We start from the raw sequence: 23,767 nt of genomic DNA on the forward strand, positions 1-23,767 counted from the left end.
CGCTACCACACCCAGCTAATTTTTTGATTTATTGTGGAGATGAGGTCTCGCCAAGTTGCCCAGGCGGGTCTTGAACCTGTGGGCTCAGGCAGTCCACTCACCTCAGCCTCCCAAAGCACAGGATTACAGGCTGAGCCACCGGGCCAGGCCAGGCCAAAACTATTGTTTCAGATAGTAAGTTAAGTTATTTTGGTGACATTTTGTGTGAATGTAAAGCAGAGATGAAGAAGAGTTATTCAGGGGGGAATTGTGGAGGGGGTGTTTCTCATGTTGGCCATGAAACTGGTACAGAGGCAGCATGTACACACTGAGTGATGTGCTCACTCAGTGCTCATGCTTGAAATACAACTGTTAGAATAGAAAATCAGCTGGACATGTACTCCCTGTAATTCCATGCCTATAATCTCAGCACTTTGGGAGGTGTAGGCAAGAGAATTGCCTGAGTCTAGGACTTCGAGACCAGCCTGGGCAACTTGGCGAGACCTTGTCTCTTCAATAAACCAAAAAATTAGCCGAGCATGGTAGCATGCACCTGTGGTTCCAGCTACTTAGAAGGCTGAGGCGGAAGGACCACCTGAGCCCAGCAGGTAGTGGCTGCAATGGACGTGAGCATGCCACTGCACTCCAATCTGGGCGACAGAGTGAGACACCTACTCAAAAAAAGAAAAGAAAATCAGACAGGTTCATAAATTGATTGGTAACTGAGCATCCCTTAGAGGGTAGAGAGAAAACAGCTAGAAGAACTCTTACTTTAGAGTCCTTTCCAAAATCATAGAATTGATGAATGGGGTGAAAGTGACTGAAATCTTGGAAGAAAATGAGTTGCTGAGCCAACTATGGAAACCTGAACTTAGTCAGATGTTTCTAGACCAGAATGGTATCAAGAAAAGATAGAGCAATCCGGGCTCGGGGACTCAGCCTATAATCCTTCACCTTGGGAGGCTGAGGTGAGTAGATTGCCTGAGCCCACAGGTTTGAGACCCACCTGGGCAACTTGGTGAGACCTCATCTCTACAATAAATCAAAAAATCAGCCGGGCGTGGTAGCGCATGCCTGTAATTCCGGCTACTTGGAAGGCTGAGGCGGAAGGATCGCCGGAGCCCGGCAGGTCGAGGCTGTGGTGGCCGGGAGCGGCTACTGCACTCCAGTCTGGGCGACAGAGTGAGACTTCAACTCACAAAATAAAAAGCATATGTTCTGGGTGATATGGCAGAGGTGGTGGCTCAAAAGTATTAGGAAACAGGAATTTAACTCTGACCGTGATGCTAAAGAAAGACAAAATGAGAAGACCCAATGGGGAAGCGTTCTGATTAAACTCAAGTTTATAAAAGGGCATTTTCAGAAGCTGCATAATAAGAATAAAAGCAAGTATGAATATGTGTAAGAGGTACATTGGGGAGTTAGAACACAGAATAAGCTGGGCATGCAGAAAAAAGTGGGCAGATTAAAATAACCTTTAGAGTTTGCTTTGGTGCAGTTTGTTGACTGGGAAAAGAATCATTTCTTTGAACTAATTGTGTAATGCCCACTGATTACAACGTAGAAAGTAAAATTCTTACTACTTTTGTCTTTTCTGTTAAGAAGAAGGATATTCAAACTAAAAAGGCTAAGGCAGATCCTATAAAAGAGAAATAATTTGTGAAAAGAATTGCAGAGCACTACATGTGATATTTGAGGAATGCTTGGAGTATTCAAGGAGAGTTTAATAATGACAACCCATCTTTCCTGCCAAAATTCTGAGGAAAGCCTATTGGGGCCAGAATATCCCCTTTGCTACCAGTAAAACAGATACTAGAGAATGTGTGCTTCCTAATACCGAATTCCAAGTTTAACTCCACATAACTGAAGTGAGGCAGTCCTCCCTACAGGCTTGCTTCCGAGGACAAGGAGAAAGAGTCCTTGAGTGCTATGATGAAATAAAGGTAGATGTGCCTCTGCATGGAGCCTCAGTTCAGAAATGGGAAAGAAGGCCGACCGTGGTGGCTCACGCCTATAATCCCAGCACTTTGGGAGGCTGAGGTGAGAGGATTGTCAGACCATCCTGGGCAACTTGGCAAGACCTCCTCTCTACAATAAATTTTTTAAAATTAGCCGGTCATGGTGGCACATGCCTGTGGTTCAGCTACTTGGAAGACTGAGGTGGAAGAATAGCCTGAATCTCACACATCGAGGCTGCAGTGGCTGTGAGTGTGCCACTGCAATTCAGCCTGGGCTACAGAGTGAGACTCCAGCGCAACAAAAAAAAAGCGGGGGAGGGGCGGGAGAAGCACCTCTTCCCTAAAGAAAGTGAGGAGAATGAGAAATGTTCTAACCAATTTCTGAAAGAAGAAATCAGAAAAGCAGCTGAAAAACTGATAAACTTGATATCAGTTCCATTTAAGATTCTAGAGTAAGTGCAACCATATCACCAAAAACTATTTGTATCCTTTAAAGCTACTGAAATTTTTTTAAAAATCGGGACTAAATGATCAAAAAGATTGCTTTTGAATACTGATGGCAGTAATCAATAATTTTAGTTTTCTAACAAGTTTTTTACTCATTCCCTTCATTGATTGGTAAAAATATTGGAATAGAAAAATGATGTAGTTGTTGCATCACTACTTTAACAGGCCTTTAAAGCTGTCTGTTTTGGACAAGATGGAAAAATATAAGCTAAGTGCTAAACAGTTATGTGGATTAATAAATGATTGACTATTCCCAGGATGATCAGTTTTATGTTGGAAGGAAATTTTAGTGGCATATGACTAGATTATCCTCAGCTCTATCAAGTTTAACATTCCCATCCATGACCAAATGAGAGAGCACAAACTGGGAATAAGTGAAATAATAGGATCACAGAGAATTTGGTGGAGTGACTCTTAACAAATTGAAATATAATAGAGGTTCATTCATGTAATAAGTACTTATTAAGCATCTACTACATGCCATTCACATAAAGACAAATGTAAGATGCTAAGCTCAAATCAAAAAATAAGACTGAGAATAGTGGCTCTCGCCTGTAATCCTGCACTTTGAGAGGCTGAGGCAGGAGAACCACTTGAGGCCAGGAGTTAGAGACCAGCCTGGGAAACATAGCAAGACCCTGTCTCTACAAATAATACAAATAAAAATTAGCAGGGGCCCGATGTAGTGGCTCACGCCTGTAATCCCAACTACTTGGAAAACTGAGGCAGGAGGATCACTTGAGTCCAGGAGTTCGAGACCAGCCTGGACAACATAGTGAGACCATATCTCTACAAAAAATTAACTGGGCATGGTGCCTATAGTCCCAACTACTTGGGGGGCTGAGACAGGAGGATGGCCTACACCCAGGAGATCTAGACTGCAGTGAGCTGTGATTGTGTCATTGCACTCCCTGCCTGGGCAACAGAGTGAGACCTCAACTCAAAAAAAATGGCAGGATAGAGTGGCATGCATCTATAGTCCTAGCTACTTGGAAAGCTGAGGTGGAAGGTTCACTTCAGCCTAGGAGTTTGAGGCTGCAGTGAACTGTGATTATGCTACCACACTTCATCCTAGACAACATAGTGAGACTCTGTGCCTTAAAAATAGTAGTAATTAATTAATTAAATTGTAAAGTCCAGCTACATGGCTTAAATATTAACATTAGGGGTCAGGCTTGGTGGCTCAGCCTATAATCCCAGCGCTTTGGGAGGCCAAGGTGAGTGGATTGCCTGAACCCACAAGTTTGAGACCAGCCTGGGCAACTTGGCGAGATCCTGTCTCTACAATAAATAAAAAATTAGCCGGACATGGTAGCGCATGCCTGTAGTTCCAGCTACTTGGAAGGCTGAGGCGGAAGGATAGCCAGAGTCCAGCAAATCGACTCTGGGATGGCTGTGAGCGTGCTACTGCACTTCAGCCTGGGTGACAGAGTGAGACTCCAACTTAAAAAAAAAAAAAAAGCTTTAAACAAAGATGGTTAGGGATGACCAGGTCTACTTGGTGTTAGACTACCCTGGAAAATGGCTTTCTGTTTTGAGCTCTTCATTGCGAAATGGAATGAGATACAGGTGATAGAACTGATCATATTTAGCTTGAAGATGATATGCAAGAGAATGATAATCATTGTCTCTAGACATTTAAAGATTAAACCAGCCTGTGGAATAATATGAACATTTATGGAGTGTATCTCTAAGCATTTGGTGTGGATTAACTCATAAAATCCTCTAATGGCCCACTGAAGTTAACAATCATTGTTACTGTTTCTGTTTTGGAGATGAAGAAAGTAAGGGTCAGAAAGATTAAATAAGTAAGTTGCTCTTGAGTAATACGGCTTAGACATGGCAGAGCTGGGATACAAGCCCAGGCAGTTTGCCTCTAGAACTAAACTCTTGACTATCGTGCTACTTGGCCCCAACTGAGCCAGTGGGTTCAGTGGATAAAGGTGCAGGGGAACCCATTTCAAGTCACTTAGAACAGCTAACCAAAGATGGGAGGGAATTCTTTCTCTGTTAGAGAGTGTCTCACAGCCTAGCCTAGCTCACTGCTGAAAACCAAGGAGAAGGAGCCAGCTTGGCCCCTTGACCTTCCAGGCTCTTTTATGCTGGCTCTTTTACACTGTGACTCAGAGTGTTTGGTCTTAGAAGCCATGAGTTGAAACTCCAGAGTCTCCTATTTGCAAGTTAATATGTTTTTTGTATTTGTATAACAGTTACTTTCTTATAAGCATTTATTGATTAGCTTTATGCAGTTTGGTATATTTTGTTCTGTGGCACGTTTCTCAGACAAAAGTCATATTGTCATCAAAACGTTTTTTCTTAAAGGTATTTCTGAACATAAAGTTCATAGTTTTTATTGTAGAAAATTGGAAAATATAAAAAGATAATTTAAAATTCTTGTAGGCCAAGTGTGTGGTGACTCACGCCTATAATCCCAGCACTTTGGGAGGCCAAGGCGAGAGGATTGCCTGAGCCTACGGGTTTGAGACTAGCCCTGGCAACTTGGTGAGACCTCATCTCTACAATAAATCAAAAAATTAACTGGGCATGGATGCCCATAGTTCCAGCTACTTGGAAGGCTGAGGTGGAAGGATCCCTTGAGCCCAGCAGGTCAAGGCTGTGGTGGTTGGGAGTGTGCCACTGCCCTCCAGCCTGGGTGACAGAGTGAGACTCCCAACTCAAAAAATAAAATAAAATAAAAAATTAAGTAAAAATGAATTAAAAGTTTTTATAATCTCACTGCTCAGAAATATTCATTTTTAGCATTTTGGTGTATCTCTCTCAGTTATGTCGTATTTTTAATGGAGATATTTGACAGTGTTTGCTTTAGATTCATCAAGATTTTTTTTCCATGGGGGGATAATATCTTACTTTGTTAAATTCTCAGGATTCCCTTTTGCTTATTTTTGGCTAGGTTTCTGCCTCAATGCTCAAGCAGTTTCCCAACAGTGGCCTGAGTCCAGGTCTTTTCAATGTGGGGCCCCAGTTGTCTCCTCAACAAATTGCCATGCTGAGCCAGCTTCCACAGATTCCCCAGTTTCAGTTGGTAAGTAGCAGATTTTCTTCCTATTAAAAAGATTATTTGCTTTTTTTTCCCTTTAATTTTGGGTTGCTTTGTACAGACTTGCCACTTTTTATGTTTAAGGAGTATGCATTCATATTTTTATACAAATTACTGAGTGTGCTTAAGGGTTGCTGTATCAGTTCAACTGGAGGTTAATGTAACATAGACTAGGCACTTGGTGTTAGCTTCCCTCACTGACACTTTTTTTTTTGAGCTGGAGTCTCACTTTGTTGCCCAGGCTGGAGTGCAGTGGCAAGCTCATAGCCACTGCAACCTCAACCTGCTGGGCTCAGGAAATCTTCTTGCATTGGCCTCCCAAAGTTCTGGGATTACAGACTTGAGCCACTGCGACTCACTCATTGACACTTTTGATTCAGGGACCTGCACTTAAGTGCACAGATCCTCCCAGTGTTCTCAGTAAGTCAGTCTTAAGAAACTCAGAAGCCAGGCTCGATGGCTCAGCCTGTAATCCCGCGCTTTGGGAGGCTGAGGTGAGTAGATTGCCTGAGCTTGTGGGTTTGAGACCCGCCTGGGCGACTTGGCGAGACCTCATCTCTACAATAAATCAAAAAATCAGCCGAGCATGGTAGCGTGCACCTGTAGTTCCAGCTACTTGGAAGGGTGAGGTGGAAGGATTGCCAGAGCCCAGCAGGTCGATGCTGTGGTGGCTGGGAGTGTGCCACTGCCCTCCAGTCTGGGTGACAGAGTGAGACTCCAACTCAAAAAAAAAAAAGAAAAGAAACTCAGGTTCCCTGTCTTTCCTGCTTGTTTTGTAGGCATGTCAGCTTCTTTTGCAGCAGCAGCAGCAGCAGCAGTTGTTACAGAACCAGAGAAAGATTTCTCAGGCTGTGCGCCAACAGCAAGAGCAGCAGGTATGTGCGTGGAAAGGGTCCCTCTAGTGCTCTCTGCAAGGAGTGCATCCCAGCTGAGCCTCTGATACGAAAGGACGTCATAGTCTTTTCCTAGGAAGTTCTTGATAATTCAGGTAGTTCATTTCTCTGCTTTTCTCTCGACTTCCTGCCTCCAGCTGGCCCGAATGGTGAGTGCACTGCAGCAGCAGCAGCAGCAGAGGCAGCCCAGCATGAAGCACTCACCATCTCATCCTGTTGGGCCCAAGCCACACCTGGACAACATGGTACCCAACACGCTGAATGTGGGGCTCCCAGACCTTCAAACCAAAGGGCCAATACCTGGATATGGTTCTGGTAAGTTGTTAATAATGAAAACTGCCTTCTTAGAAATCTGCCTGTCTGAGGTGGTGGCTACAGCTGCACTGCTCTCTGTTTTTACAACTGTGCTAGGTAGAGAAATATTCTTATCTTTGGGTTACAGATGAGATATCTGAGGCTTCTTGAGTTTCAATGGCTTTGTAAAGCTCACCACACAATTACTAAATAGCAGATAAACCTCCAACTTCTTTGGCTCCAAAGCAGTTATTTTACTGTGATATGTTTATGAATGGCAAACTGCTCTCCTACCACCAGGAATTTTTAAAAGCTATTTTAGATGTTTGTACATGCTGTGAGTGCTACACATGGCTGAGGTTACGGGCTATTAAAATATGTACTAGTTGACGTGTTTTGCTCTACTGATAAATTGTCTTCTCTTGAAAGAATGAAGAACTAAAATTATAAGGCAGATTGATAAAAATTCATCTGGTATTAATTAGTATTTCATCTGATTTAAATAGAATTAGCACAAGTAAGGTTATGCCTTTGACATTCATCAAGAATTTTTTTGGCAGGCAAATCTCTCTTTCAGAACTAGGGGACATGCTGTAAGCAGAATCCAATCAGTGAGGCAATGGTGATTTCAAAATATAATTTAAGAATTTAAAAGAGAGCCGGGCTCGGTGGCTCAGCCTGTAATCCCGCGCCTTTGGGAGGCTGAGGTGAGTGAATTACCTGAGCCCGCGGGTTAGAGACCCGCCTGGGCAGTGAGACCTCATCTCTACAATAAATCAAAAAATCAGCCGGGCGTGGTAGTGCATGCCTGTAGTTCCGGCTACTTGGAAGGCTGAGGCGGAAGGATCACCGGAGCCCAGCAGGTCGAGGCTGCAGTGGCTGGGAGCGGCCACTGCACTCCAGCCTGGGCGACAGAGTGAGACTCCAACTCAAAAAAAAAAAAGAATTTAAAAGATACCACACACTTGTTTTTCTCAGACTGACAGCATTTAGAATTTATTTTGGTAAAGAAGATAACTATTGTACAAACTCAGAAAACAAGAGTTGAAGGCTGGGCACGGTGGTTTATGCCTATAATCCTAGCATTTTGGGAAACTGAGACAGGCGAATTGCTTGAGCCCAGGAGTTGGAGACCAGCCTGGGCAGTGTGGCAAAACCTCGTCTCTACAAAAAGTAAAAAAAAATGTTAACCGGGTGTGATGGCATGTGCCTGTAGTCCCAGCTACTTGAGAGGCTGAGGTGGATCACCTGATCCCAAGTAGTCAAAGCTACCATTAGCCGTGGTCATTGTGGTCATGCCACTGCACTCAAGCTTGGGGATAGAGGGAGACCCTAACTCAAAAAAAAAAAAAAAAAAAGTTGAGAAGACCTGAAATTCCTGCTCCTGGGTGACAAAGTGACTCTGGACAAATGGCCCTGCTGTCTCTTCTCTAATCCCATGACCCCTGGGTTGCCCATGTGCAGGGGTGAGCAAAGACTTCAAGACATCCTTGATCCTGGATAGTCTGAGAGAATTAATTTCCAGATCCTCAATTTCCATCAACTGTACTCTTTCTTAAAAATGATCTGCTTGAGAACTGACCTAAATTCAAAATAACCTTTCTTCCACGTGACATAATCAAAGGATAGCTTCCCTGCCCATCCTATGTCTTCTGTAATGTGCTCATCTGGCCTACAGAACACCAGGGTACCAAACAGGGGGCGCCTCCCCTAATGACTAATGAAGGGGTCCTTACCACTGGGTTTCCAGCCTTCACCTTCTTATCCTATCGGCTGTTAAGGACGAAGTTAGTGGAATAACCCATGTATTTTGGTATTTGATGCGTTGTTCTGAATTTAGACATTGTGTCATAGTAAAGCAGGGCAACTTAATTTTTCCACCTCCTTTTATCAAAGTGCCTAGTTCTTGAGGTAGAGTTTAGTCAGTACAATAGAAAGAGAGCCTCTGGAAGTCAAAAACAGCTTTTTCACATGTTTACATGCACACAGTTCTTTTCAGCTCTTTGCACACATCTCTGGAATGTGTCATTGAAAACCATCTTTCAACAGCTTGAGTAGTATAGGTTAATGACACTAATTCTTTTAGATACCCATTTTCAGAATATATCAGATAAAGCCCATGGAAAAATGTTTCTGTTATTTCCTTTCTGCTGGATATGACTTAGTCAGTTAGTTGTTAAAACCCTAAAATCTGGCTGGGGTTGTGGCTCACACTTGTAGTCCCAGCACTTTGGGAGGCTAAGGCAAGAGGTTTGCTTGAGCACAGGCGTTTGAGACCAACCTAGGCAACATTGCAAGACCTTGTCTCTAACAAATTAAAAAACTAGCTAGGCATGGTGACTCACACTTATGGACACCTATAGTCCCAAGTGGGAGGCTAAGGAGGAATGATCATCTGAATCCAGGAAGTTGAGGCCTGCAGTGATCCATGATTGTGCCACTGTACTCCAACCTAAGAGACAGAGTGAGAACCTGACTCTAAATAAATAAATAATAAAAATAAAAACACCCGAAATATCAGAAGGCTGAGGAAGGAGGATCGCTTGAGCCCAGGAGGTTTGCAACCAGCGTGGACAACATAGTGAGACCCTGTCTTTTATAAATACATATGTATGTTTTTGAGTTTGGGTCTTATTCTGTTACCCAGGCTGGTGTGAATTGACACACTCACAGTTCACTACAGCCTCGACCTCCTGAGCTCAGGTGATCAACCAATCCTTCCCCTTCAGCCTCCCGAGTAGCTGGGACTACAGATGCACACCACCACCCCACTAATTTTTAAATTTATTTGTAGAGACAAAGTCTCACTATGTTGCCCAGGCATGTCTCAGACTTCTGGGCCCAAGCACTCCTCCCTCCCCCTTTGGCCTCCCAAAGTGCAGGGATTACAGGTACAAGCCACCATACCCAGCCTCTATATTTAAAAAAAATATATGATATATTTATTCCAGCGATGGAGTAATTTGTATCTGTACTGGGATTATAATTGTGACGATATCAAGTGTGCACGTGGATTAGAATCATGTTAGGATGGGCAGTTATGGGTGATTTGCTTCTTTTTTATAATTTATTATAATATAAAAGCAATAGTTTGTTTTTAAATCTACAGCAAGGAGTAGCAGAAAATAAGGAACTATAGATAAAGGAAGTAAAAACATTATCAATTTAAGGACAAGTTCATTTGAGAGAGTTTCTTCAAGAATGTAAGGACAGAGCCAAACGGTAGTAATGAATAGACAATGAATTAGGGTTTCTAGAGGCAGGAGAAAGTGATTCTGGCAAGAATAGATAAGGTAGGCAAAGGGTTGTCCTTGCAAGAATGATAAGACAGGTGAAAATATGTCCTGGAGAAAGGGGCAGGTCTTATCTCTACTTGTACCAACTCCTAACACAGAGCCTAACACAAATTAGGCTGTCCATAAATATCCTAACACAAATTATTCTACTACAAATTAGGCTGTCCATAAATATTCATTGAACTGAACTAAATGGCTTCTTTATTTGAGTTAATTATCTATGTTTGTGAGCTAGAAATTACAGGGAAGCTCCTTGGTAAACTGAGGAAATTTGGTTTTGGTGTAGTGGCAAATACAATAAAGTCAGTATTTCCTTGGGTTTCAATAAAGTCAGTATTTCCTTGGGTTTCAGGGTACGATAGCTCATAAGTAGCCCAGATGTTGCCAGGGAAGCACCATCTGTTCTTTGTTAATGTTGTCGCTAGAACTCAGTGCCCCAGAATTCCTTCCACCGAAATTCATTGGGCACATTCCATGTCTTAGTGTCATGCGGTTACTGTGTAGCACCAAAGAAAATCATGGACATCCTTGCCTGATTTTTTTCTCTCCTAATTTCACGTTTATAGGTTGAACCTTTCAGGGCATTTCTGACTCCTATGATCTCCTTATCTCTCTGATCTCCTTGAATTTGTTTCCCTTGCCAAAATGTATGATATAACTCTGGTGCTGCCCTTTTGTGGTGGCAATTGATCCCCCAATTTCTTTTTTTTTTTTGAGTCTGTCACCCAGGCTGGAATGCCGTGGCACACTCAACAGCCACTCCAGCATCGACCTACTGGGCTCCGATAGTCCTTCCACCTCAGCTTCCAAGTAGCCGGAACTGCAGGCGTGTGCTACCACGCCCGGCTAATTTTTTATTTATTGTAGAGACGAGGTCTCGCCAAGTTGCTTGGGCTGGTATTGAACCCGCGGGCCCAGGCAATTCACTCACCTTGGCCTCCCAAAATGCTGGGATTACAGCCTGAGTCACTGAGCCCAGCAGGTCCCCAAGTTTCTAATGAGAAAGGTGCTCATTTTATCCAAGGTTCAGATGGAGCTGTTCAAATTCTTTCCTCGCCTCAGATTTATAACTCTTAATTTTCTAAATTTTGTGTGTCACCAGAAAAACTAAGCAGCTGAAATTAAATAACTTCAATTCACTATGTGTTATACAGAAATACTAGAGTAACTTCAAAGGGAGTTGATATGTGAGGAATAGTTTGTTATTTTAATAATCCTTGTGTTCTTTTTAGTTTGGCAGTATCCTAGGTTATTGTGGAAAACTCTTTATCAGTGATTGGAACTGAGCTTTCAGATGGCCTGGAAATCAAGCACCTTGGCCCAGTTAGAAATGTAATTTGCCCAAGGAACAACCTGTTTAGTCCTTTAAGGGTTATGTCAGAGAAGCCTCATGTTCCTTGCAATCTCCCTCCCCTCCAATCTCGTTTCATTTCTGCTACATAAGATAAAAGAAAAAAATGCCTTAAACTCTTATTTTTAATAGAAAAATATCATTTCATTTAAAATATTTCCATCTTGCCGGGCTCGGTGGCTCAGTCTGTAATCCTGCACCTTGGGAGGCTGAGGTGAGAGTGAATTGCCTGAGACCGTGGGTTCGAGACCCACCTGGGCAACTTGGCGAGACCTCATCTCTACAATAAAAACCAAAAATCAGCCAGGTGTGGTGGTAGCACATGCCTGTAGTTCCTGCTACTTGGAAGACTGAGGCGGAAGGATCACTGGAGCCCAGCAGGTAGAGGCTGCGATGGCCGGGAGCGGCCACTGCACTCCAGTCTGGGTGACGGAGTGAGACTCCAACTCAAAAATAAAATAAAATAAAATATTTCCATCTCATTCTAAGGATTTCTGCTCCCCGGGATCCAGACAATCACTTAAACTAGTAAATTCAGTTGCGGTGTGAAGGAACACTGTTCTTTATATAGGTAGCAACATTGTAAACATAGGTCAAGGAGGTGTTCAATTTTAACTTGGCTTATTATGCATTTATAAAACTATCCCAGACAACTAGGATAAGCACAGGGGAAGAAAAACATGACTTGGGCCCTCAGTGGGAATTGGATAAATGGAACTTGAGGACCAGCAAGATATCCCCAGATGGTAGGAGGACAAAATGGATACAGATGGAGTCTGACCTGGTTGAAGTTGCATATCTTCTTGAGTCAGGGTAGGTTGGCTTTTGGCTCCAGCAGGCCACCTTAACTTTGGTTGGTAGGAACCTGGCTCACCTCCCCAGGATGCCTGCAGTCTACTGCCATTCTGTACTTACTATGGGTCATTCTTACTTTTCTGTGATTATTTATTGTTTCCCCCCTTTACCGTTTTATTTGTTTTAGCCCTTTATTTTACTTTTTTGAGAGTCAGGTTGAAGAAGTGTTATATACTTTCTGACCCAAGTGGATGGTAGAACCTGTAAGGTTCCATCACCAAGCCTCTCCCATGTGGTTTCCAACTCTGTAGCTCTCTGCAATGGGAAAACATTACCCACCAAGACCCTTGCTAATAGCCTGACCCCTGAGGGATACCTGGGGGCTCATAGCAAAGTAAACTTAAAACACCATACTTAACTGCCTGCTCAAGCTTTGGGGTCTTCCCTGTTGGGAAACACTGCTTCAAATTAATCTCATAATTGGCCCTGACTTCCATTGACCCAGTTTTCACACTGCCAACTCTCTTTCTAAATGCAAACCTAGTTATCCTCTCACTTGCTTAAAAATGTCTCTATCGGCCGGGCTTGGTGGCTCGGCCTGTAATCCCAGCACTTTGGGAGGCCGAGGTGAGTGGATTGCCTGAGCCCGTGGGTTCGAGACCCACCTGGGCAACTTGGCAAGACCTCATCTCTACAATAAATAAAAAATTAGCCAGGTGTGGTAGCGCGCGCCTGTAGTTCCAGCTGCTTGGAAGGCTGAGGCGGAAGGATCGCCAGAGCCCAGCGGACCGAGGCTGCGGTGGCCGACAGCAGCCACCGCACTCCAGTCTAGGTGACAGAGTGAGACTCCAACTCAAAAAGAAAAAAGTCTCTATCTCCTGTCTTAGAAGAAAAAGATGCAACTCCTTGACCTGATATATGAAGACCCTGCAAAACATGACTCTTCATCTCTCTTCATCCCTAGCTACTCCCCATCTTACTTCATCCCATAGCTAAATCATATTGAAGTCATATTGAACTTCTCACCATTCTCTAAATACACTTGATTGTCTTGAATCAGCGCTTTATACTTGATATCCTTGACTTACCCAGATACTTACCCTAGATCACATTTCCTTCTGCAAAGCCTTTCCTCCCCCAGAAAACCTTATCACAGGCTTGTCACTGCTGTTGCACCACACTGGTTGGATGTGCAGTCTTCTCTGTCTCCATAAGCTGCCCTGGCATACTGTAGGCCCAATGAAGAAGGGAATGCATGCGTGCACTTAGGTGGACCTAAATAGATGGCAGTCAGATATGTCTCCACACCTTAACAAAGAGTCGGTACTTTTTCAGCAAACAAGAACCAAAATCAGAGTTTGGAATCAAAATGAATGTTTCTGAGTGGAGAAGCTTTGTGAATTAGTCTTTGAATGACAAATGAAGGCATTCATGGGTTCTGCCTCAGAACTTTAGTTACTGATATTAGAAGCTTATGAAAAGACATAAAATGTGGTGTTCTCTGTTTTAGGCTTCAGCTCTGGCAGCATGGACTATGGCATAGTTGGTGGGAAGGAGACTGGAACCGAGTCTCGCTTTAAACAGTGGACCTCCATGATGGAGGGACTGCCCTCTGTAGCCACACAGGAAGCCAATATGCACAAAAATGGTAAGAGCCCTGAGAACTGGAGCCCTTCTGACCCTCTCCAGGTCCTAACAAAGTGTCCTGTAAGATTATTTCAAAGTGCAGATCTTTCACTTTTTATTTTTATTTTTTTTTGAGTTGTAGTCTCACTCTGTTGCCCAGACTAGAGTACAGTGGCACGCTCCCAGCCACCGCAGCCTCAACCTGCTGGGCTCCGGCGATCCTTCCGCCTCAGCCTTCCGAGTAGCTGGAACTAGAGGCGTGCTCTACCACACCCAGCTAGTTTTTGATTTATTGTAGAGACGAGGTCTCGCCAAGTTGCCTGGGTGGGTCTCGAACCCTCAGGCTCAGGCAATCCTTTTGCCTCGGCCTCTCAAAGTGCTGGGATTATAGGCTGAACCACCAAGCCTGGTGTTTCACTCTTTCTTAATGAACCTCTTGATTTTATCTTCCCAAATCTCTCTTTTTTTTTTTTTTTTGTCCCCCTCCATTTTCCCAAATCTTAAGATCACCTATGAGAATATTGGAGTTGTATGTATTTCAAATTACAAGAGCTACAAAGTGCTAGTCCTAATTAGGGGGAGCAAAATTTCCTAGTTGCCATGCAATTGAGGGCAGTAGCAGTGAACTTTGGCCCCCATTAGGGTAAATTGGCTGAGAACAAAGTCAGCCTGTTGAGTTGGGCTTTTGTTTTGGGGGGGGGATCTTAACAAATGTAGATCTTGTTGATTATATGAAACATTAAGTTCACCAACTTTTCAAAAAATGCATGCTTTTTAATCTCTAAAAGATCAAAATACCTGAGATTTGAGCTTTTCACAAAGCTTTCTTGTTCTTTATGAGTTACAGAGCCTACAAGACAGCATTTTGAGGGCATTGCAGGCTTTGGTTGTGAATGTGGGTCGACCTTTTCACTCCATAATTCTCTGTAAGGGCTTCTCCATTTTCCTGTAAGACGGATAAAGGTCTTACAACCTTCCTTCAGCCTTTGTTTCAGTGTTTGTTTCATTTGACAGTAATTCACTTGAACTCAACTGTATCCATGAGAACCAAGTATAAATAGGTGTCTGGCTGTTCTTGCTGCAGCTCCCTGGCAGGCCTCAGCCCCAGCCCAGTCATTCAGTCTGAAGCCTTTCGGGTTTCCTTCATAAACTACCCTTTAACAAGTCCATCAGGGGCTGGTGAAGTAGCCACGTGGAGCTCTCTGCCTGCTGTACCCAAGCATTATCATTTGGTTTCATGACACAGAGTCAAGAATGATTTATTGAAATTGTAAGTCTGTTTGTGGACTGAATGATCCAAGCCCCGTCTTATCTGTAGCTTTAGGCACAGATGCTTCCATAGGCTGATGATTCATTGGGTCCCTTTGTCCCCAAAGACATGATAAGTGCATGATGATACAAAATGGCATGTGAGAGCATATCTCGAAGGTGAAATGTCCACTTGCCTTTTTAGCATTTGTAGATCGTGTTTTCCCTATTTGTTTAGCAATCCCCAAACGGTAAGTGAGCTTTTCATTTTCCACTGCTTCACTGTATTGTGCCTCTCAACCAAATTTCTGTGGCTCCAGAAAAGCACATGTTCTCTTAGTTAAACATGGAGATAGTTTTTAATAGTACTCCTTTAGGCTACATCACCCTGGAAATAATTTTGTCTGTTCATAAGCAGCATCCTAAGAATAGATCAAGTGGCACATTACAGTATGTAATACTCATTTAAGAAATAAGTAAAATGGTATCTCACAGATACCTAAAATTTTAAGTAAAGTGCTTTTTTGGTTAGTCTAAGGGAATTTTACACTTTTAATGTTTTTCCTACTTTGTAGCTTATAAATGCACAAAGGGGGCACCGTCAAAACCACTGAAATGCTCTCGGGAAAGCAGTTACAGAGGATTTGCTGTTCTTCGTGTGTGAGGCCATGGATCTCAGAGCTGCAGAGTTCATTGCTGGTCTTGTGTTGGCAAAGACCCTAGGCGGGAATTCCATCTCATTGCCTTGGAATTTAAAGCAATTGCAGATGCTTTTCTCTCCAATGGACTCTCTGTTTACACTGCTGCTTCCAGCTAATCTAAGCCTGCTCAGCCCTTAAGAACTTGGGTGGGTAGCACCAGTAGAAATATAGCTAAAAATCCTCTTATGTGCTACAAATTATTATTTTTTCATTTCTCATTCTTGAGTCATTAGGATAAAAAATGAAGATAATGTAGGATTCATAGTTTGTAGATATTTCATTAATTTTATAAGACCATGGAATTTTAAAACTGAAAGGAACATTCAAGAATAAGAACAGTGCTCTTTGCCTAAATAGAGGCCTACAGAGGTGAAATGACTTGTTTATGGTCTTATGTTTATTAATTATTCGCTGAGACTTGAATATAACAACCTTTATCCCATAAGCTTCAGAGTACTGTATTTGTTTGAGTTCTTCTGAATAAAAAGCACCTTCTGCTCATTAGGAGTTATTCTGGATAAAATCTCTCTCTTTTCTCAGGCGCTATCGTGGCCCCTGGTAAGACTCGGGGAGGATCACCATACAACCAGTTTGATATCATCCCGGGTGACACACTGGGTGGCCATACGGGTCCTGCTGGTGATAGCTGGTTACCTGCCAAATCTCCACCAACAAATAAAATCGGAAGTAAATCCAGCAATGCCAGTTGGCCTCCAGGTATTGTCCAGGAATTGCTTTTCTAGGGTAGCATTTGTTTTTTAATTGCTAATTTCAGGTTCTGAACACATTGCTTTTGCCACCCACCTTACTATGGAACTTGTTTTCATGATTTTCATTTAGTATTTATTGTCCGGTAAAAGTAAGGCATGTGCTGTGGGAAGAGAGAAAATTTTCATTAGGTGAGAAATCGAAAAAACTATAGTGACATTGTAACTGGGACTTGGCATTCATCCCATGTAACATGGGTTCTTTTGAAGTGTCCATAGAACTGATTTGTTCTTTCTTAGGTAGGTATTTATTATAATTAGGGTCCAGGCATGCAGTAGTGGGTGCAATGGGATTGTTAATTTTTTTCTTTCCCTCTTTCTCTTTTATTGGACATGGTCATCTATTTTCATGTAGGAAAATTAGAAAATTCATCAAAGCAAAAATAAAAATCAGTAATTCCATAAATATGATATATGTCTTTCGGTACATTGTATTTGTGACATATATATTTTGTTTTGTTTTGTTTTTTGTTTTTGAATCGGAGTCTCACTCTGTTGTCCAGGCTAGAGTGCAGTGGCACTCTCACGGCCACCACAGGCTGAAACTGCAGGGCTCAGGCGATCCTTCTGCCTCAGTCTTCCAAGTAGCTGGAAATACAGGCAGGCGCCACCACACCCAGCTAATTTTTTTGTTTATTATAGAGACAAGATCTCTCCAAGTTGCCCAAGCTGGTCTCGAACCACTGGGCTCAGGCAGTCCTCTCGCCTCTGCCTCCCAAAGTGCTGAGATTACAGGGGTGAGTCACTGTGCCAGACTGTGTATGTATGATTAATTTGTTAAAGGATATCACGCATATTGTTCTTATATAATACATATTTGGGCTGGATGCAGTGGCTCATGCCTGTAACCCCAGCACTTTGAGAGACTGAGGTAAGAGGGTAGCTTAAACCCAGGAGTTTGAGACCAACCTGGGCATCATAGCTAGACCTTGCCTCTCCAAAAAAAGATTTAAAAATAGCCAGGCATGGTCACATGCAGCTGTAGTCCAAGCTACTTGGGAGGCTGAAAAGGAAGGATCGCTTGAGCCCAGGAGATCAAGACTGGTAAGTCATGATTGTACCACTGCACTCCAGACTGGATAACAGTGAGACCCCGACTCAAAGAAACAAAAGTTTATTGATTCTAGCATATGACTTTAAAAATGATTTAAATTGTTCAATTAAAAAAATTACAAACTCAGCCGGGCTCGGTGGCTCAGCCTGTAATCCCACGCCTTTGGGAGGCTGAAGTGAGCGGATTGCCTGAGCCCGCGGGTTCGAGACCCGCCTGGGCAGCGAGACCTCATCTCTACAATAAATCAAAAAATCAGCCGAGCGTGGTAGCGCGCGCCTGTAATTCCGGCTACTCAGAAGGCTGAGGCGGAAGGATCGCCGGAGCCCAGCAGGTCGAGGCTGCAGTGGCCGGAAGCGGCCACTGCACTCCAGTCTGGGCGACTGAGTGAGACTCCAACTCAAAAAAAAAAAAAAAAATTACAAACTCATGTATCTTCTAGGCTTTCTCATGCTGAGTTAAATGATTTCTGCTGGTATCCCTGGACATTCCATGTAGCAGTGGTCATTTATATTATGTTTTATGCATTTTAGCCAATATCTGGTGTGAAATATGAGAAAGGTCACTGATCTTCACAAATTTTCTCCCAGTTCTTGGCCTAGATGTCTGGACAGTTTGTGAGCACCAGCATTCTTACTTCCGTTTTACTTGCCTTCAGGCCTGAATTCCCCTGGGAGCAGCAGGAGGGTCAGGTACTGGAGCCAGGCTGTGATGAACTATGGCATCAGTTCACTACCACAGACAGACAGATATGTGTGCTAATACAAAGGTCCTGTTGGCGAGGGTATATGTTCAGGCTAATTTTTTTCCCCTTAATTTCATGATAAACATCTAAGATGCAATAGATCAGTATCTAGACTTTTCACAGACCCATTTCTTATATCAAAAAAATAATTTTATCATTTTTTGAACAACCTCCAACCTCTAATATTTTTTCTTGTCTTAGAATTCCAACCAGGAGTGCCATGGAAAGGTATCCAAAACATTGACCCTGAATCTGATCCCTATGTCACCCCAGGAAGTGTGCTGGGGGGTACAGCCACATCTCCCATTGTAGATACTGACCACCAACTGCTGCGGGATAACACCACAGGTAATTGAATGGAGCACCCCTTGTGTATTCAGTACTAGGCATTTTCATGGTTGTCAGTCTGTGGCTTCATTTGTGCTTGCTGGTACCTAATAACGTAGCCAAAAGATTTCAGAATGCTGCTTTTCATATTTATTTGTTAGACATAGTTTGGTTTTTCTCTTCTGTTGAAGTTTAAATAACAAGCTCTCAAGGTTTCACTGGTTTTACTGACATTTATCTTCAGTATGTTCTTCTTGTTCTTCATTTGTTATCCAAGGGTCTAATTCTTCCCTCAACACCTCGCTGCCTTCACCTGGTGCCTGGCCCTACAGTGCCTCTGACAACTCCTTTACCAACGTTCATAGCACTTCAGGTACGAGTGTGACCTGTTTCTTTCCCTTTGGTTGGCACTTTTACATCAGGTTTCCTTTTATAAAGGAAACTGGCATTTATTTCTTAAGGTATATACCTACAGAAGTTGAGTAGCATAGGTCAGCTTTGATAGAAGCACACATTTTGTACTTGAAGCACACATGTCTTCAAGTAGCTTCTAGTCTCACAGGGAGAGGATGAGGCAGAGATACAGCTTTGAGATGAAGTCTCTGGTGACATAATCACAGAGAGCTGGAGTGTTCGGGGGCCAACATTATGTCCTAATGCCACAAATGCCTGCCAAGAAATCAGGGCCTTGGGAAGAACCAGTTAAGTCCAGGTTATCATTCCTAAGGCAGCCAATTATCACTTGCTTTTCTTTAAAAATCCTTCCACTTAGGCAAAAGCTGAGGGCAGATGGCCAAAGAAGCAAAAGAGGACCTTGATTAATTATACCAGCGTTTGTTGAGTTCCTCATGTTGTTTTATTTTTTTGAGTCAGAGTCTTACTCTGTCACCCACGCTGGAGTGCAGTGGCATGCTCATGGCTACTGTAGCCTTGACCTGCTGGGCTCAAGCGATCCTTCCTCTTCAGCCTTCCAAGTAGCTGGAATTACAGGCATGTGCCACCACACCTGGCTAATTTTTTTAATTTTTATTGCAGAGACAAGGTCTCATCAAGTTACCCAGACTGGTCTCGAACCCCTGGGCTCAAGCAGTTTACTTGCCTCCACCTCCCAAAGTGCCAGGATTATAAGCATGAGCCACTGTGCCCAGTAGCCTCATGTTTTTTGGGGGGGTGGGGAAAAACAGGGAATGGAAAAATTAATGGATATGAAAAAGGCTTGGAAGTCACTCACTCAGTGCAATACCTTATAGATTCTAGACAAATCACTGTTACCTAGCATCTTGGTTTTGCAAAAGTTAGACCATAAGCTACTAAAGTCATTAAATTTTTTGTGCTTTGTCCAGGCCAAAGCAAATAAATCAAATCCTTAGCTATCTACTAAGACACTGAAGGCTACAAATTGTCTTCCTTTTCTTCCTAACTTCTGTGTCACACTACCACTTATTGAATGATCCTACAAGGGCCAAGCATCATGCTGAACTTTACTTCAGCATGAATTTCTTACTTTGCCTTCACCAAAGGCTGTGTGTAGATCCTGTTGTTACCCATTTTGTGGATAAAGAAACTGAGGTTCAAAGAGCTGATATAACTTGCCTCAGGGCTGAGCATTTATATAAAGGAGATACCTCAATATTTCATGTTTCTACTCACCACCCTACTTTTACTTCTATAGGACTTCTTTTATATGTAAAACTTATTCTCACCCAACTCTTTTACTCCTGTAAATCCCATAGGTCAGTTGAACTAGGTATCTTTTTCCTACAATTGGACATTCACCTATGAGATGGCCTAAGAATCACCTCAGACGCGTCCAAAATTGAACCTACACGTTCCCATTTTCTGTCAACAAAATTGTCTTTCCTTCTTAACTTTTCTTTCTTCCTTCCTTTTCTTTTTCTTCTTGTTAGTTTTTTTTAGAGACAGGGCCTTACTCTGTTGCCCAGGCTGGAATGCAGTGGTGCCATTATAAGTCTCTGCAGCCTCGACCTCCTGGGCTCAGACAGTCTTCCTGCCTCAAGTCCTGAGTAGCTAGGACTACAGGCATGCCCTGCCATGCCTGGTTAATTTTTAAATTTTTTTTGTAGTGACAGGGTCTCACTGTGTTGGCCAGGCTGATCTCAAAACTCCTAGCCTCAAGCGATCCTCCTACCTCAGCCTCCCAAAGCACTGGGACTAAAGGCATAAGCCACTGTGCCTAGCCTGTTTTCTTAATGGTGTTCCCATGCATCACTGAGTCATAAAATCTCAGTATTTTCTCCCTCTTTCATCACTCCCGTGCTCCCTGGATCCAGGCAGTGATGATGTCTCCTATCATATTTCTCATATCTATTCCTTCTGTTTCGTTCTGTTTGTTGTCACACTAGTTTAAGCACTCCATGCTGAAGCAACTGCGGAAACTCCCAGTAGCGTCTTTATTGGTCCCCAGCTTACCTTTGGGTCCTCCTTTACCTCTTTTCCTGGAGAATGTTCAACCAAAATTGGAGGACGTATTTGATACAGGGAGAATTTATTTTGGAGCTTGCTTTACGCTTTCCTGTTACTCAGGACCCATCCATTTATGTAATTCCTTCAAGACCTGTCTTTGCAAAGCCTTTGTTAGCAGACCAGCATTCTCTTTCTCCACTATATATTAAAGATGTATGATGTTGGCGAGTTACTGATTCTGTTGTTCATCTGTTCTGTCTTCACATCTGAGCTTGAGGTTCTTAGGTTGACTGTTTATTACCCACAGCATTGGTTCAGTGCCTTATGCCCCCAGTAAATATTTGTTGATAGTTTTATAAAAATGTGTTTGAATGTTAGTATCTGATATACTTGATCAAGGTACAAGAAAAGTGTAATTTTCTAATGTACTTTCCATTTAGTCAATGAGTAATTTATAGTCTATGTTAGTTCTGCTAGACCTCATCAGTCTATAAGCCTGATGTCTCAGGAATACTTTCTCCTTGAATTTGGCCTCCCTTTCACGTTGCTTTTAGCTAAGAAAGCAGTCGGAAATTAGCTATTTTATTAAATCTTAAGTTTATATGATAATTTTTCTCAATTCAGAGTAATAGTCACTGAAAATTTATGTTTAGTAAGGTCAGAGAACAATGTCACTTTGTTTTGCTACTGTTAAAATGTGTATTTACTGGCCCAGCATGGTATCTCACACCTATAATCCCAGCACTTGGGGAGGCAGAGACAAGAGGATTGCCTGAGCCTGTGGGTTCGAGACCAGCCTGGGCAACATGGTGAGACCTCGTCTCTACAGTAAATCAAAAAATTAGCTGGGTGTGGTAGTCCCAGCTACTTGGAAGACTAAGGTGGCCTCAGTCTCCTGAGGATCACCTGAGCCCAGCGGGTCGAGGCTGTGGTGGCTGTGAGCATGCCACTGCACTCCAGCCTGGGTAATAGAGACTCCTACTCCAAAAAAAAGTTTGCTTACTTTTTAGAATATAAATGTGTATGTATTATGTGTGTGTGGATGAAATTCATGTGTGTTTATTGACAAAAGTGATCTATCTAACCTTATTCCTTCCTTAATTTTCTCTTCTTACAGCAAAGTTCCCTGATTACAAATCAACATGGTCCCCAGATCCCATAGGACACAACCCCACTCATCTCTCCAACAAGATGTGGAAAAACCATATTTCCTCCAGGAACACTACACCGCTGCCCCGCCCACCTCCCGGTCTGACCAACCCCAAACCATCATCTCCCTGGAGCAGCACAGCACCCCGATCAGTCAGGGGGTGGGGGACACAGGACTCACGGCTTGCCTCGGGTGAGGAGGATCTGCCTAATGGAGCAGCATTGTTCATCCACAAGGGGCTTATGTTAACAAATGGTGAAGACATGAAGAGGTCTTCATGAGAGGAAATCATGGTTGTCTGGTAGAGGAAAATTCTCTCTTGTGTGAAAATTGCAGTCAGTATTAGGGCAAAGGGACCCAAGAACTCCCAGAGGACAGATGGAGTCAAAATGACAAATAGCAGAGTGAGGACACTGGCAGGAAAATACTGCCTTGCAAGTAAGACATTAGAGAGTGCATAGGAGTTAGGAACCAGTAGAAGAGAAAAAGATGGGTCAGAGTCCAGTGGAAAAGAGAGACAGTTTATAAAAGGAGAGAAGAAACATGGGTTACATGAAAATGCTTCTCCCTCATGACATTCTTAAATGTTTGATTCTGCTTGCTAATCCTTTTTCTGGTTGCTCACAGCCTCTACCTGGAGTGATGGTGGCTCAGTTCGTCCTAGTTACTGGCTGGTTCTTCATAATCTCACTCCACAGGTAATCATGCTCTCTCATGATTTTCTAGATTGGACTCAATTATATTAAGAGAAGGGGAAACTCAGATGTGGGAGGCTGATAAATAGGAAAGCTCATTTATTTTCTGGTCACTGTGAAGAGGTTCTGCCTGCTTGGGGAGGCGGGTACTGACCACTGTGCTTCATGCCTGCCATCAAGGTGGTAATAACACATGTGGTTGTAAAACTGAAAGTGAGACAGTATGATCTGGTAATTTCTGCATAGCAGAGATAATTTGCTGTATAGATATGTTGGAATCTGGAACCTATTGGGAAAAGGATGTTCTAACCACACACAAAAAACACTTATTTCCATAAATAATTAACTGTTCATCTCTGCAGTAGAGGGAATCAGTCGATTTTATAACTTACAAATGCTGTATGGGTGTTTTTAATTTTCCGACTGTTACCCTCGTTGTTTGTAGATGGTATTACTAATTCGCTCTCACTGGAACATGCACTCTGGGTGGTTTTTCCAATGGAAGGATTCCTTTAGCACCAAGCTACTCCCCCTTCCACCTTGATCACATTTGCAGCAGCATTATGTTGAGCACTTGAATGAGGTTAAATGAACACTTGGAAACTGAACCCATGACCTGCATGTGGATTTGACAACATAACCTTTACACCACCTTGTTAAAGGAGTCAATCTTGCCTTCTTATCTTTGATGCATAGACTGCATTGTCTAGCATTTAATTCATAAATGAATTCATGTACATTTTACTAAGTCAACATTTTCCAGAGTGTTCTCATGAGATATTATTAGGTCTCCAGCATAATGTATTTGAAATATATACTTAGTTAAACAAAACAAAGCAGGTGTCTTCACTGTGAGACTTCTTAGACCTTTTAGTATGCTCATGTGTATTTTGAGTCTTTGT

The 23,767-nt window shown here is 42.8% G+C and overlaps 1 protein-coding gene across 2 annotated transcripts in view; it reads left to right on the top strand.

Moving 5' to 3' along the window:
* TNRC6B (trinucleotide repeat containing 6B) overlaps nt 1-23,767 on the top strand; it is a 151,014-nt gene that overhangs the window by 121,532 nt on the left and 5,715 nt on the right. For both annotated transcript variants that reach the window (XM_021707014.1, XM_021707015.1), the window contains 9 exons: nt 5,356-5,487; nt 6,282-6,377; nt 6,533-6,710; nt 13,642-13,779; nt 16,247-16,423; nt 18,471-18,617; nt 18,874-18,969; nt 22,138-22,362; nt 22,798-22,868. In XM_021707014.1, coding sequence (XP_021562689.1) covers nt 5,356-5,487; nt 6,282-6,377; nt 6,533-6,710; nt 13,642-13,779; nt 16,247-16,423; nt 18,471-18,617; nt 18,874-18,969; nt 22,138-22,362; nt 22,798-22,868 — 1,260 coding nt within the window. The remainder of the gene's footprint in view (nt 1-5,355; nt 5,488-6,281; nt 6,378-6,532; nt 6,711-13,641; nt 13,780-16,246; nt 16,424-18,470; nt 18,618-18,873; nt 18,970-22,137; nt 22,363-22,797; nt 22,869-23,767) is intronic.

Source organism: Carlito syrichta, unplaced genomic scaffold, assembly GCF_000164805.1.
Source record: "Carlito syrichta isolate Samal-C Ts95f unplaced genomic scaffold, Tarsius_syrichta-2.0.1 Scaffold316302, whole genome shotgun sequence".
Classification (NCBI taxonomy): Eukaryota; Metazoa; Chordata; class Mammalia; order Primates; family Tarsiidae; genus Carlito; species Carlito syrichta.